Genomic DNA, 16,590 nt, shown 5'->3' with positions numbered 1-16,590 from the left:
AACTGTATCACAAGCTAGTGGAGCTGTGACCATGAGAATACCCAAGCAGGGGCATGTGCAACTCTGTGTGACGCTCCACGGGTAACTTCAGTCTTGAGAGCATCTCTCATTCACAGTGAATCCATGCCACAGATAAAGCATGACGAGAAAAAGCACAGTGTATTAAAGAAGACAAAGAGAAAATATACAGTGTATTAAAGCAATAAGGCACCCAGTCTGTGCCACGTGCCCAAGTATTCCTTGGGAACATAAAACCAACATGATGCAAATGATTATATCTCATTAAAATTTGTCACTCTTACAAGTAAGCTTAAGAATTACAAACTGGAAGCTAGCTATAGTGTTAAGGTTTAATCGCAAGGCATCTGAAGAGCTCATGCAAAGATCAGTTTTTTAAAACGTTCATTGATAATAGGTAACGTGGAATTACTATCATTAGGGCAAAATCTGAGACTGCACAAAGCTACTCTGCTTAACTAAAACTGGAAGAAACTGAGGAACTTCCAAAGTAACAGCCTGAACTAAGTAAACTAAGCCTGAACAGCAGATAAAATCCAATAGAAATTAATGTGAAACTATTCTATTTGAACTATTCCTAGGCCTTATGACAAACTTAACTAACTGCGTTAACTTCAGGGAAGCGGCTTGCTATTGTTGTGTACAATCCCAAGGGAACCTCTGCAGGATGGGCAAACTTACCCAAAACGGTTATAGAAAACCAGGGTGCCTGAAGGCTGTGACATTGCAAGTACTCCAGTAACCAGACATACAAACGAACCCTGAGGCATTCTCTGATGTCTGTCAAAGGCGAAGTTGCACTCCCACAAGGACAGCAATATTGTCACTCATTTTTGTTTAGCTTTATATTTTCAAGACTCACTTTCCTTTCTTCAAAATGACTGAAGGTGGCCCCAAGACTCAAAAGTTATTGAGGAGACCACAAAGTCCCATGTAAAATATGACTACCTAAGATTGTTTCTTTAAGAAACCAAACAGGGCTATCGTGAAAACAGAAAACATGCCACCATTTTAAGTACAGTATTCTGATCACTACTCTTCCTAAAAAAAGACTCAGTGACTTGTAAGGTAAAACAGCCCGTACAAGATAAGCACTTGAAAAATATATTTTCTCTAAAGGTGAATAAAAAAGAAAGGACATGGTAAAAGTACAAATAATTTCTAGTAGGGAGTAAGACGATCAGGAATTTTCTTCCATCTCTATGAACAGAATGCACAAGCAAACTTTCAAAGGAGTTGAATGACCATAAACTGAAACCTAAGTTTTGCCTTCAGAACGCCCTGTTACAAACTGTAACTATATTGGAAGCTATCGTGATTAAAAAAAAAGGTGTAGCATTTCAAAAAGAGCAAAACCATTTGCCTTACCAAAAAAATCAAACAAACAGCATATAGAAAGAAAGAAAAGTCTAATGCTAAAGTGCATCTAAAAGAACGACAAAATTTAGGATTAAATTGTCCCAGATCCCTCAACAGGAATTTTTTTATCTTCTTCTGAAGCACCCGGTTCTGGTCAGCTTCAGAGCTATACTGTCAAAAAGAAAAGACTCGCTATTCCTACAACGTGTCAATGTGCCAAAATGCCAAGACAGGGATTTTTTCTAAGCACTACAGTTTCAGGATAGGACAGTTGTTTTAACAAGGGTTGTCATAAACTGCCCTTCCAGTTCACATTGCTTCCTAAGAAGCAGCAACACACCACATGCACGCTCACAGATCCCGCTTTAGTAGTCACAGGGAACATACCTATCACCATTCGATTCTTCTTTCTAATTTTTCTTTTACTACATCATTCTGAATACTAAAGCACAGCATTGTTTTAAAATCAGTCCAGTCCTCTGTTTTGATCTAATAATGAATATCTAGAAGTTGTTTTAACCAAAAGATAGGAATCCTTCTGAAAAATTACACTTCTCAGCACATTTCTTCTGACTGTAGGAGACACAATAACTAGTCTCCCTTTAACTCAGCAGAAGGCGCCAAGGAAAGCTCATATGTTCTGTCCTTAATCATACCCTGGTGCAGCACAGTAGGAACTAGAAGGACAAGCAAATAACAAATCTTCACATAGCTGAAAGAAACCATGAGATCTAATTTCAAATTTGGAAAAAGAATGCATGCAAGCTGAACAGAAAATCTAAGGCTTTTTAGCTCCTCTGCCATCTCCAATCTGCTTCTTCCCTGACAAACAACTGACCTTGTACCAAAAGCTGGCATCTGCCTGGTACCCTGGCTTCAGGTGTCACTGACACCTCCAGTTGGCTGCACCTGGCCACCACTAAGGGAGCAACCATGGTGCAGTAGCCATCTCCCCGGCTTCAGTGCCACGTCACACGTCATAGGCACGTGCACTTCTGTGTGCACATATGTGATCTCATGTTATGTCACAATTATCCCGTGTTATTACACTGCCTTGTGTTTCATGGTTATGATGACTCTACAAATGATAGCATTATAAGACTAATGATCATCTGCATGGCAATCCCATTTCTAACGTATACATCTTATACATGGTATACATGGGACCTGTTCTCTCTATGAGGCCCTGACAGTACTTCCAGTAATGAATTGGTTACACAAAGGTTTTTGAGTATTTAACAAGTTCATACCAAAAAAATGCACCGCCATTGGATCTCTATTCAATGCATCTAAGTTAATCTTCTGTATTTCTTGGAAAAAAGGAACACACAACAGTTGCTCTCTGTTATGACTTGAACAGTAGTGCAAATCAGGACATAGCACGTGACCAAATGATAAACCATTTAACTAAGAATAGGTCTTCCTCAATTCGGGCATATTGTGGAGCAAAAGATTTCTTTCTCCTTGGGGTCCTTGAGACCTGTTTATCAACGGGGAGCCATAGATGCAAACTGTCCACAGGCTTCAGATCTCTGAAGACTACATCAAGGAGAAGTGAGTTTGGAATGAAAAAATGTGGATGCTGTTGATGTTGGGGAACTAAAGACATATGTTCTCTAGGCTGCTGCTCAGAGTCTGAAGACAAGATAGCTAGATAGTGAAGGAGCATAATTTATGTGGAGGTGATACTTCTCAGCAATGAAGGCTCTGAGGACATGGCTGGCAAACAAGATAGATACGATTAAGTTTTGCTTTTTACAAGGGGAAAACACATTTTCAGCATATTGTTGAATGTAATTTGAAACAAGATGTGTGACTTTTTCAGGCACAGCCATTCCTCTCATTTCTTGTCAAATACTTGTGGTACCATTAGACTGCTAGGAGTTACAGCCAAGGAACATTTCCCTCATTTTCTTTTCCTTGGGGACTTGCACAATGTAAGTGCAATGACCAAAACATAAACATCAGTTATGATACGGACTCCATTTTGCCTACAATAGCCTCTCTGAAAAGCTACCATCATTTCTGTGACAAGAAGTGCTCGTGTGAAGAACTAAGTCTACTCTCTAGCTTCTTATTATCACAGAAAGTAGTTTTATGCTATACTGCCAATATTTTCATATTTTCCATTATCCTGTTTTTTTCCATGCAGCATAGAAATGTAAATATTGAAATATTTTCTCTGTTTTGTGCAAACAAAACCAATGATAAGCACTGAAGGCCTTCAAGGAGGGGGAAGAAAAGTATATTTAAAAATAGCGACTTAAGCTTTTTTCCTAAACAATTAAAATAGAGTGTTTTCTCTCCAGAGTATTAATAAAAAAAGGAAGCTTTAGAAATTCATGACACATGGGGCTAAATCAGTCTATTACAGATTTATAACCTGTGTAACTCATGCATCATTTTTCAGAAGGGAATTTAAATTAAATTGAAATAAGAATGTTGTACTTACTGTAGCTAATTCATCAAATTTGCCAAAGAGCTCATTCAGCAGCTTCACCAGCTCTTGGGCAGTACATTGTGATGCCAAACTAGTGAACCCCACAATGTCTGCAAACAAAATGCTGTGAAGAAGGAAAAAGACATGGAGACATCAGTAGAGAAGACATTTTCAAATTCTCATCCTCTTTTATACCACAAATGTAACCCAAAGCACAAATTCAAACAAGCCCTGAAACGCTACCAATAAAGTGCTATTTGGAACCAAAATGAAAAAGATTCAGGTAAACAGGCATCAGTCTCATGCTGTCAACTGTTGTAGAGAACCCTGGGACACTTTTAATGCCTATATACGTATGTGTTGTAGATTCATGAGGTTCCCCTGTAAGTACTCCAGGAGCACACAGAACAATTGCTTCTCCTCTTTACAGCTGGGATCTTCTCAGCTTGATTGGTTTCAAAGACAGTTCTTGCACCAGTAGGGTTCCACAGCCAAATTGATAAAGCTTGCATGAGGTTTAGTAAATACTGAAAGAGAGGAGGTAACTTGCACACAGTAGCTCTGCGGTGCGGTCTTACTGCTCCCTGTGAGGAGCTAGCATCCACAGCGTCAGGCCAGGCTTCTCTGTACTGTGCTGTGCGGCTGAGGTAAGTGTCCAGCATCCATCAGCGTTAGCAAGGTTTTAATGTCCAACAGTTTAATCTGCCTTAACAATCCCTACCCATCTGTGATGATAAAGGGAGCACGATAAATGATAAAGGATGAAAGAAGCACAGATACTAGTGTGATAGAAAGAATAAAAATTCTTGGGCAGATCCTGAAATTCGAGAGAGTATGAAGCTATGATCCATTTAATTATTTAGATTCCTTCATCTGTTGGCAGAGGCCCGTAGCCCACTGCAGGAACCTAATGCATTTATCTCCAATACTCAGACTATAAATGTCAAACAAGCCTTTCTTTATGCAAATGCTAACAAACACTCCCAGGCTACATGGCCTAGGTATACTTAACATAGTGTAAAACTTAGATCGCAAATTGAAAGTTAAGCATTATGTACTCCCTTTCCTCTCAACATACCTTCACTCTGTATATAAAATAGCAGATGCTAGAAAAGCAGGACTAACAAGTCTACTGTTTCCCATTGACCCGAACCAACTCTGAACTCTCCCAATAAGCTCCAAAAAATTGAAAATAGAACTCCTAAATCAGCCCCTGTTCTGGAATTTCATTTAACCCGGTTGCTAAAATCCCTTGTCCACCAGAGCAGGTTAGGTAATGCATCCCAGCACAAAACCCACTCATCCAAAGTTCAACGACTTTGACCTACAAAAGAAGCCTCTATGTTGTCATGTTAACCCTTGGGGCGGTCTCCCCACACTCTTCTCCTTTGAGCATGCTTTATGAGAACATTGCTCAAGATGGCTCTGGTTCACAGAAAAAATAGCTATTCCATTCCTATCCTGTTTAAACACAACAAAAAGCTTTCTTAAAATAAAAACATATATTTCTTAAAATAAAACATAAAAACATTGCATTTAGTTAATTTTACTGGTTTGTGTCTCTCCTATCATGAATGTGAAGCACCCAAGTGATGGGTAAGGTAAAAGGCATGAACAGAGTGCAACAATGCCAGCAAAGTACTCTGCATATTTGGCTGTGGAGATCTACTTATTCTCTTAATTCTCGATTGGCATCCTTGTTGTTTGACAGACCAGGGTTGGTCTTTCTGGAAATTCATCAGTTAACATCAAATCGTCCTCCTAAATTCCTGGAAGATTTTCAGATGTACTTAAATGTGCATCAGGGTCTTTCATACAGTTTGCTTATGACCCATTTGCTCTATGACCTAAATTCACATCAGGATTCATACAGTCGAAAAAGACACATGGAAGAAACCAACAACGACAATTTTTGCAATCCAACATGCCACATAGTTTCCAGGTTTGAGTTAGATACTGTTAGTATGGAAGGGGGGGTGTAGATGCTATTTTATAATAACAGCTTCTGCTAGCCTTTCTGCCATTTTATACCTCATCCTTTGCACATTCTACTTTTTGATTGTTTTTATTTTTCTATTTTCATTTTAAATGTGCCACTGATTTTTTTCCTGTCTAACCACTTCTACAGTAACATTAATATCTTCCGCAGCACCAATTTGAAAAAATTTAGCATTTGGGGTGGGGGACCTGTTTATAAAGGTCTCAAAAGGTAAATACAAACCAGAAATGTCCAGTGTTTGTGGAGACCATATAACAATGTCTTAACAACTAACAGAGCAGCCGTTACACTGCTGATCTGTACACTTAGTTAAGTGTAGAGCACAGGAATCACATTCATGCATAATTATTCAGTTAAAAGCAAAGTTATTTTACATACAACTGTCTTAACAACTCAGTATGGGATCCCTGCTAGCCCTTTAAACATTTTAAAAATGCTTAGCCCTCAGCGTTTGATTCGAAACAGTGGTAATTATACAAAAAAATGAAGTCCATAAAAGTACCCACTATATATAACAGAACATGTAATTGCAAATTTAGGTAAAATTTAGGTAAAACTGTGCTGAGACACAGTTGTAGTTCAGTTATGCTTATGAACTACTTCATACTGCATTTAACTGCATCTATTTTAAAGCTAATGCAGTAGCTTAGGTACTATGATTACTGTCACACTTTTTTGGCATGGACAGTTTTGAAAAAAATTCTAACAGCTCTAAAAAGAAATTTGTAACTGCTTTAATACAATATCCTTAAAATGTGCAAACGATAACTCCCGTGTCTGGACATGGCACAACAAATGGGGCAACGCTGTGAGCACTTGCCTTTTTTTTAGAGAAATTCTGCTCATTTTTACCACCTTGAAATTCTGCAACCATAGCAGCTGCTGCACTTCTTTTGAAAGTTGGCTGAAATACAAATGACCAAACCTGATTTTTCAGCAGGGATGGTAGGAAACAGCCAGTGGATGAGCAGGGGCTTTGGAGACCCAAAGTGCAACTGCGACTGTGAGCTTGCTGCTTCCACAGTCAGTTGCTACTCAGGGGTGCCAGTGTTGAGGAGGGTGACCCCCTCTCACACCCAGGGAGCTCTGATATTCTAAAAATGGCATTGAAACTCATTACCTAGTTCATTTTATTTTAGCTAGTGTGCTGACCAATATTATCTCTTGCACTTCTTCACCTGTCTGTGTCCATCTGTTGCCTCTTCCCTTACTACTTGGACTACAAGTATTGTGAGGCAGTGCCAACACTTACTCTTTCTTATACAATATCTAAAACAAATTAGGGTAGCATCTTGGTCTGTGACACGGGGTTTTGATTGCGGAGTCAAATCACCTATCTGATGCAATAAACTTCTTTTCCCCTGTTACGTCCTGCTCAGGTTTTTGGAATGTAAAGGACACAGAAGGCCTTTATCGGGAGGTGGCAAAATCTGCCCCAGGGAGTGAGAACACAGAAGAGCTTATAATTCTTGCTATGGCCATGAAAATCATGAGGGTACTAAAGAGAGAAATGATAAGATATACAGTGCCAGAACTCCAGTGATATGCCTGAAGTGTTTCCAGGCCCAAACCGTATTTTCATAGAATCATAGAATGGTTTGTGTTGGAAGGGACCTTAAAGATCATGTAGTTCCAACCCCCCTGCCATGGGCAGGGACACCTCCCACTAGACCAGGTTGCTCAAAGCCCCATCCAACCTGGGTATTTTCAAATATATTCAAATATTTTCAAAGTCCAAGTCCCTACCTGTTTCTCAACAGAACACAAATTAACACTGAAATTCCATTTCCTTCAATTCTGATATATTATTCACACACAAATACCGACAGTCTTGAGCGTAGCCATGTCTAACATTGATATTCTCGGGAAGGTTCAGCCAAAGCAACTACAGGAGTGACATCAGTGTTAAGTGTCAACAGCAAAGTAGCCTTGGTTCACTGTAACTTAACCACTAATTGCCATGGAGGTTCACATCCTCAAGGAGGATTAATCTAGAGTAAATTAGGGCTTATTTATGCATGAAAGAGACCTCATAATAGTATGGTATACTAAGGGGCACTTCACAGCTATTGCCAATTAATTTTATGTAAAAAAAAAAAAAGTATTAACATATATAGAAACAAGACGTGAGAAGCTACCCATTAACAATTGTTTCTCTTAACGACCATTCAGGGATATGACTCTCCCTGCTTTAATTCCACAGAAATCTTAACAATGCCATGGGGGCACTCTGGTGAAAAACCAAAAAAAACCCCAATCTCAATTAAACTGCAACTATTAGAGAAAGAAGAGACATTGAAGTGGAAAGAAAGTGAAAACAAAGGACAAAGGTTACTTCTGTTTGTTCAACAGCATAGCTATCACACGATTCAAGCACCGCTCTCCGCGACAAGTGATGTAAATGTGATGGTTAGCAAGGCTAAATCGTTATTACAGTGCTAAGCCTGGTGTTGCCTCATTCCCCAGGGGCTCAGCAATGCTCTTCTTCCTCCATCCCACAACTGAGCAAAGGGACCCCAAAGAGCTATTATTCTCTTTGTTTCTGTGCTATACCAAAAACCCTGCCAACCTGTTCTCTTTGAGATATTCAGCACGCATCCTGTAGTTTTCAGTCATACCGGGATTTTACCAGGAAATTCACAGGACCAGGAAGTTTTGGCTAATACGTCAAAAACTTAAGTCACTTTGGCTTTTAGACAGACAAGTTATTAGCCTCACAACAGCATGTCAATATTCTAATTAAATCCTACGGGAAAAAAATAATCAATTATTGAGCAGAGCTTTGTCAAACTTCTGCTCTGCTCTTGATTTTAAAGTCTGTGTGATGCCATTGTGTTTCAGGAGCAGTGCTATGCTGGGTTAGAGGTTTGCTTGCTCCTAACGCTGCCTGCTTGCTTACAGAAGATATACTGAGTATTACTAAAGCGCAAGACAGCAGCAGTAGGAGACTCGTTCGAAATCTTTCCTTCTGATTGCTTCATTTGAGATGCAAGAAACACTTCTGTTACTGTTTTTCTCTCTCCAGGTAACAGCTTATGGTTACCCTTTCCATGAGTTAAAACCCCCATCGCTCCAGTAACACCTTCTGCTCACGGCTAATAACTGCGTGTTGGTGCAGCTGCACATGGGCTGGCGTTGCCTTTTTTCTTGCAGCGCTCCCAGAGCAAGGCTAAAACCCAGTTTCGACTCCAGCTTTCTGGTGGCTATTTTCTGAAACTTTAGACTGGCCTTACTCTCATTCAGTAAAATAAGCTTAAAACTAGTTGTTTTTTTGAACAATAATATTTAAGTTTTAACATTTTTTTAAGGTATTGACTGCTAGATTGCAGCTTAAACACCCCCCACTGAAAACATGGCCTGTCCTTCTTACATATTCGTAGTTGCCTTTCTATATATGATAGGAAAATGAGCTTATTTCTGACAGAAAGCTATCCGATTTTTTCATTAATAATATGACAGATGAAATTCTTTACTCTGTGGGTGGTGAGACACAGGTTGGAACAGGTTGGCCAGATAAGTTGTGGATGCCTCATCGCTGGAAGTGTTCAAGGCCAGGTTTGAGTGAGGTCATCCAGCCAATTCTTTATCCACTGATTGGTCCATCCATCAAATCCATGTGTCCAATTTAGAGACAAGGATGTTGTGTGGGACAGTGTCAAATTCTTTGCACAAGTCCTTGTAGATGATGTCAGTGGCTCTTCCCAGATCCACCAACACTGTAATGCTGTCATAGTACACTTCCATCCCTGGAAGTGTTCAAGGTCAGGTTGGTCAGAGTTTTGAGCAACCTCATCTAGTGAAAGATGACCCTGACCATGACAGGGGGAATTGGACTACGTGATCTTTAAAGGTTCCTTCCAATCCAAACCATTCTATGATTTGAACTGATAGTGAAGGTTTCCTCAGGATTTTTTTTAAAGTTACCTGGAGTATGTGCTTTGATATGCAAAAATGCACACCCTCCCCACCCCGCCCATTTCTAACTGGTACTGGTATAAACATTCTGAATAAAAGCAAAGCAACACTGCGGTGAGCAACTTCAGGAAAAAAAAAGCGTTACGAATAGCCATTACTCCCATCTGTGTCATAAACAAGGAGCCGAGCCGGTTCAGCACAGCCATACAAGTTACGTACATCATTATCTCATACTCCTTGACTCTCTGGAGCATTTCTGTGTCAACAAGCCCCGCGTCATCCCTCCAGGACCTCTTGTATTCCTGTTTCCTCCCCTGTCTCTCCCCTGCAATCCCTGCAGGCGGGCATAGCCAGCACCTGCCTGGCGGTGACTGCGGCCCTTCCACAGCACCGCAGGAAGCTGCTGCCCCTGCTGAGACCTGGCGTGGAAAGCCTGTGGCTCTGTTGAAGAGATTTAAGCCGCTTCCCAACGGCGAGTATTGATGGAGCAACCCTTTTCTATGTCACTCTGTGGGGCATTCAGAAAGAGAAATCCTGCCAAGTTACACAAGAGATTTAAGAGCGTGTAGGTGGTAAATGTTCACTTTTAACAGCACTCACTCATGTGCTTTGTGCACTTGCATAATCCTGCTGGTTTCAACGGAGCCACTTGTATAAACAAATACTCAGCAAAATAAGGAGGGTTTGCACGCTCTGTTTTTTCTTTCCACTGGGGTTATTTCTTTAATTAGAGTACAACTTATTATAAGAATTATATTTTAATGGCACATGGTGCCTTAGAAAGGAAAGTGTAGGGTGGTGAGTTTGTTTTTTTTTTCCTTAAAGATCAACCATAAGGGAAAATTATTAATAATTTTATCTATAATTCACTGTGATGATGAAGAAACAAGTGCTCTCAAGAAATTAAAGGGGGCTGTTAAAATTAAAAACAAAGACAGGATTGTTTTTGCAAAACGGTCATTCATGAAATGAATGTTCACTGCGAAGCCTTATGAGCTCATAAAACCTATATACAAAAGCCGTGATAGGCATCGTGATCACGGCTTTTTAAAGCATCGAAACAGGTAAGTTAAATTCAAATTTTTTTTGAGTTCTGCTGCTTTCTAGAAGACAGGACAGATCAGAAATATTTGCATATAAATAGCTGCAGGCGGTGCTCTGGCCTCAGAGTGGGTCACAACAACCTCTAAATGGCCATGAGGAATCTTTTTAGTGGTAGCTTTGAATGGAGCAGTGTGTTGTCTGAAATTAATATCTCTTCTTAGCAGCCAGTTCTATTTCACCCTAGTAAAAATTAGGCTAAATGAAACTGCTGTACCAGAGGCTCAAAAAATTGGTAGCAGTTCAATGTGCAATTTCTATTTATCTATTGAATGTTCTTTGAGTTATAGACCAGTGAGAAGTTGTCTTTTAAGATACAAAGTAAAGCATATCCTCATCCATGCATCTGTTGAAACAGTTCCACTCATATCTAATGGAGTGGGAAAAGTTCATTTTGAAAGAGACAAAAACCAAAATGTGTTGAGGGTCATATATTTGAGCTGAAACACGACTTGAAATTACTTAATTTAATTATAGCTGCATGGAGAAATTGAGTCAGGGGTAGTGTATTTTTACAGTAGCCACTGCACATATATATGCAATCTGTAAATTCCTCAACCCTGTAGGGTGAGACAAGGGATAAGAAAAGGAAATATTAATCCTACATTACTTAACCTCATTTTAGGGAAGAGCTGTGTCTTGCATTTTATAAACCATACTCCTGAGCATCAGAGAAGAGCTGTTCTGTTGCGAAGTCTTCACATGTAAGCTGACATATGGTTCTCACATTCTTCATTGTGACCTTGGCTGGGGTCACCCCAGTAAGATAATACCTATACTGTGTTGAAAGGCTCCTGAACTGTGTATGGACTATTTCCTTCTGATGAAGTACAGATATGATACTGGTTGCGATTATTTTACCTTCCTATTGCTTGAATTTTGTGTCCTCACTGGTTTCACGCTACAATAATTTTGGGGGTGTATTTTCATGTCTTGTTTGCATATTTCATTTGCATTAAGTTGTTTGTTTCCATTTAAAACACATGCACTCGTTTCCTACTGTACAGCAATTATGTTCAAAAATTTTACAATGTAGCAAAAAGTCTTATTTCTTCCTCTTTGACAAAACAAAACATAGGGGGAAAAAAGCAGCATGTCTGTACATTAAAGAATTTGTTGGCAAAGGAATGATTTTCATCACCTTGTGACAATTCAATACCAGGCTGGATGGGGCTTTGAGCACTTGGTCTAGTGGGAAGCGTCCCTGCCCATGGCAGGGGAGTTGGGACTAGATGATCTTTAAGGACCCTTCCCACCATTCTGTGATTCCTTTTGACCTCTTCTTTGGGAAGGTTCCATAGATAAATACATTCTGTTTTAACCACTACCCTTTACAGAGTGTACACAGGAGATAATAAAACTTGGCTGGGAAAGATTTCTTCTTCCTTTTAGCTCAGGCACAAATACATACAGAGGGTTGGAATGGGTAACAACCTTTTCTTGTACCATTATTTCACTTCCAAAAGTAAGGTGAATTTGGGCCTAGTGATCTTTTTCTTTTGACATGAAACTGCTGAACAGAGAGCTTTGATGCTCTTCAAAAGTTAACAGTTAATGGATTTTGAGAGAGAAGAAAAAAGCAGTTCTTTCTGTGTGTTTCACTTAATCTTCAAATAATGCAAAAAAAAATATTACAGAACCACCACAAAACTGGATTAGGAGAAACCAAATAAAAGGAAGGGGGAACAATGCAAATAAAGTTGATAAAAAGCTGACATAAACAAAATATTCAGAGCAATTAATTTAAAAAAATAAAAGCTAAATAAAAAATAGAGTTACAGAATGAGAAAAGAAATATATCAAGTAGCTAACCAATATTTCAAATTGTGGACCATCAGTATTTGTTTCTGCAAAGCTCAAGCAGTAAGCACGTGAATTCTGGAAAGGATCTGCTTCTATTGGCACTAAATTATTAAAGTTCAAGCTCTGGCATTGGAGGAACACGGAGGGTTCAAGCTTTCAGCCTTCCTCTGCACTTCTGGCACTTCCAGTAAAGTTTTGTAACAGACCTTCACCAAGTTAGGAGCTTGTACTTGTCTTTCTTAGCAGGAATTTTTCGTTTGCTAAATGTGAGCATTTTGGAAGAGAAAAGGGTTTTTCCCCACAAACCACTACAGTTTCCAGGGCCCTTCCAAGTTCCTTTGATGGCATTGTCGTTCTGCATAGGAAGCCATCTAATCAGTGCTCTTTTATGGGCCATATTCACTGATGCCATTAGAACAAACAGTCCCAAATGGAAATATAAAGCAAGTTTTAAACTGGTCCCCACTCCACACAGAAATCTTCAGTTGATCTTGAAGGAGTTTAATGCTTTGTACTGCAGAAAGAAAAATAAAATACTGGGTACTAAGATGGAGGTCTGAAGTGATTTCTAACTGAAGAGAGTTATCTGTAAGCAAAATAAACTCATCGCTTTACTACAGATCTGGGAAGAGCTCAGTGAAGTGCGACACAACACTAGGACTCTGCCCTCAACATGGAGAGGCGTGTTTCCATTCCCTTTCAGAGGTGCAGTCAGTTGCAGTCAATCATTCAACAACTATTTGATAGTTGCTGAAATATTTACCAACTAATTGATAAACCAGGGCTGTTGCCATGGTGTACCTGAAATATGCCAGTAACTTGTCCCAGTCCATCATTCACTTTTTGCGGTTGTGTGTGTATATATATGTATCTCCCCACTGTAATGTATCCCCCTGTGTTTTTCTAGGAGAAGACAGGGAAGGTAGTTGTATCAATCTCTTATTTTTCACATGTAAGATCTAGTGCTTAAAGCCTGTTGTTTTTTTTTCAGGCAGCTACTTAGAAGACTGAAACAGATGCATTTTGTTACTGCTGAGATTTTTTTTGTTGTTGGGTTTTTTGTTTTTTGTTTTTTTAATAGGTGAGGAGTGGAAAAATCATGCAGTTTACTAACTGCATGTCTCCCTCCTCCAGCCTATCCTTTCTGGAGGATAATCCTCTGACACTTCCAGATATTTGCTAGGAGAAAAAAGAAAGCATTGCAATAGGAAGGATAAAAGTGCAGCTCATTTTCTATTTTGCACTGTGTAGATTTGGGGTTAAAAACTCCAGGAATTTGGAACAGCAGAGGGGCTTTTTGTTTGTCTGTTTGTTTTTTTGTTTTGTTTTCATAGTGCTGTTTTACAGAACTGCTTGGTGTGAAGAAGGCAAGTCATGAGAATATGGGAATGGTTTCTTAGGTCTGCCTGGTATAGCGCTGAGCTGCCACTACTCATAAGTAAAAAAAGTTGGTTTTATTTTCTTAAAAAGGTAAGGCACACATCTTATTATTGGCACTGACCACCTGGAGCACTTCCTGGAGGGATGCCGTAAGTGCTGTCCTCCACACTGGCATCAGGGTGGCACCTGCAGGGAGTTCCCCTGCATCGTTCAGATCTGCAGAGTTACACAGCTCCTGGGGTGAAACTCCGGTCTACTGGGACCTGCTAGCAACAGCTTGCTGGGTATTTACTGGGACGCTGTGCGCCCCCCCACCCCCCACTTTATCTTCTTTTTTAATACAATAGTTGCATTACTGAAATAAAAAGGTAATACAGTTTCTTAAAGTACAGATGGCGAGGAGAGGTCTCCTGTTTTCAGTTGTCTTCCCTGAGGATCTTTCCTTTGACATTAAGACGAGACCATCTCTCTTTGCCTCCATTTGCCCCAGAAGTACCCTCTCGATGTCAGAGAATAAATTCACCTTCCAGAAAGGGTATTCAGATTCAAAATCTTTTATGAACTCCACATCAAAGCAGTGAGAAAGCCACAGTGGCCTTAGTGGTTATGTGAAACACCATTTCACGTAAAGAAAAAAAAAAAGGTTACTCCTGAGGTCACAATTCAAAAAGATCTCAGCGCAAGACGGGACTCAGAAGCACTATAATCAAGCAGTCCAGCTGCAAAGCAACGCCGTTCAAGAAGACGACCCACACTGTAACCAGTGCAGAGACTTGCGACACATACAAGGTATAAATGTACTGCTCAGGATATAATTAACGTTAGCTTGCCTTGAACCTGAATATAAGTGCAACCAATAGTAGTAAATATATATTTCATAGCACCGTGACGGCATAACTAGACACAATTTTTGTAAGTATATAAGCAATGTGATCACCAAAGGGACAAACAAAGGTAGTAGAAGGCACCCAAGGAACAAAAATCTGGCAGGCAGCACACAAGATAAGCACAAGTGACTGCAAATAGACAGGACATCATCCAAAGATGGAAGACTGACAAGAAAAAGGAAAAAAAACAAATGGTGGTGAGGGAGGCTGAGGGGTGGGGGAAGAAAAAGCATAAAAGCATGAGGCATAGACAAGGAAAATTGGAGAAGGAGGAAGACAGCCCACTCCGATCTTGGATTCTCTTTTTCAGGAGCTCTCACGCCTGACTTTGGCAATTGAGAATCATCGAAAACTGAAGCCAACAATGATAACTTTGAAGCATCAGCTCTGGGGTACTGTAAGCATACACAGTGATGATGATCAACATTATGTAAGATTTAACCATTAGCAACAAGTCAGCTGCTAATGAATAAATTTAGCAGTGTTTAATTTTACATTGTAAAAATGACCTAATTTGTCAGTCTTCTAAACACTCCCATCACAGCCATCTCCGATACCCTCATTGACATAAATGCTTTCGGTTGCAACAGCTTAGTCACTAGGAAGTGGTCCTTCCAAATAACAGAGTCACGTCAATGGGAGATAGACTGAACCCCAAAAGAAGGAACTTATCAGTGAATGAGGGACAGGAGGAGGTGCTAAGGGAGCCTTTGCCACATGAGTACACGGTGCAAATCAAGGCAGCTCTGCAGCATCACTTACTAGGCCTGCACCTTGCTTAGTGCAAGGGCTGCACCAAGTAAACCTCTTTGACGCTGTTTTTGGTGTGGAAGCATGGCACTTGAAGAAAAAGTAGGCAGAGGCAGCATGATAACAGAACACTATTCAGACAAGGCCTTTAATGAATTTGTTTGGGGGGGGCAGAGAAGAATAGCAAATGAGAATGCACAACACCACTTGCACAACAGTCTGTTACTAAGCAAAAGCAAGAGGTAGAACTGAGCCTCAGTCAATAACCTCTGTGGAGGAATGCTCATATGATGGGGACAGATACACATTTTTTTAAGTTTACATTGCACTTTCTTTCTGTTTTTCCATGCAATTACACAGAAAATCTATTGCATTTATCTTACTATCAGGAAAATATAAATGTGTAAAAGTTATCATGCAAAATAAGTACTCCTATTCATCCAAACCGTAATACACTACAAAAAGAACGATCACTCACTTGAAAAAAGTTGCCTGCCTCCCGAGCACTACTATTCTAAGCCATTTATTGATTCACTGTTTTCTTCTGAGAAGACTATGAAGTCCAGTCTACTGGGTTCATTCACCCCCTCTGCATAAATGACAAATCTTCACAAATCAAAACTAGTTGGATTTTTTTTATCGAAGACCTGACGGCAATTGCATGTCACTATATTTGTACTAAATATTCTCTCTTTTAAATTATTTCATGGGCTATATCAATCCTACCTAACGTTGTCATGCCTTTGAATGTAAATCTTGTGGAAAATCCTTTCAGGGGGCTTCAGAAAATCTTCCTTCATTTCCATTGCAACATTCCTGGGCAAAAGACTCATCAGGAGACGTTCCTAAAAGAAAATGTAAACAACATCAGGTTTGTTGTACAGCGTATGACCATTATTCAGAAGTTTTAAACTAGAAAACTAGACAATGTTTCCCTA

The 16,590-nt window shown here is 39.7% G+C and overlaps 1 protein-coding gene across 2 annotated transcripts in view; it reads right to left on the bottom strand.

Annotated features, from left to right (window-relative positions):
• ADCY1 (adenylate cyclase 1) overlaps positions 1–16,590 on the bottom strand; it is a 165,130-nt gene that overhangs the window by 81,909 nt on the left and 66,631 nt on the right. For both annotated transcript variants that reach the window (XM_063325658.1, XM_063325659.1), the window contains exons 3-4: positions 16,379–16,497; positions 3,830–3,941 (exon numbers count right to left, since the gene is read on the bottom strand). In XM_063325658.1, the coding sequence (XP_063181728.1) occupies positions 3,830–3,941; positions 16,379–16,497 (231 nt within the window). The remainder of the gene's footprint in view (positions 1–3,829; positions 3,942–16,378; positions 16,498–16,590) is intronic.

This window comes from Chroicocephalus ridibundus, chromosome 2, assembly GCF_963924245.1.
Source record: "Chroicocephalus ridibundus chromosome 2, bChrRid1.1, whole genome shotgun sequence".
NCBI lineage: Eukaryota > Metazoa > Chordata > Aves > Charadriiformes > Laridae > Chroicocephalus > Chroicocephalus ridibundus.
The sequence above is the reverse complement of the archived record's forward strand: the minus strand, read 5'-3'. Positions and strand labels throughout refer to the sequence as shown.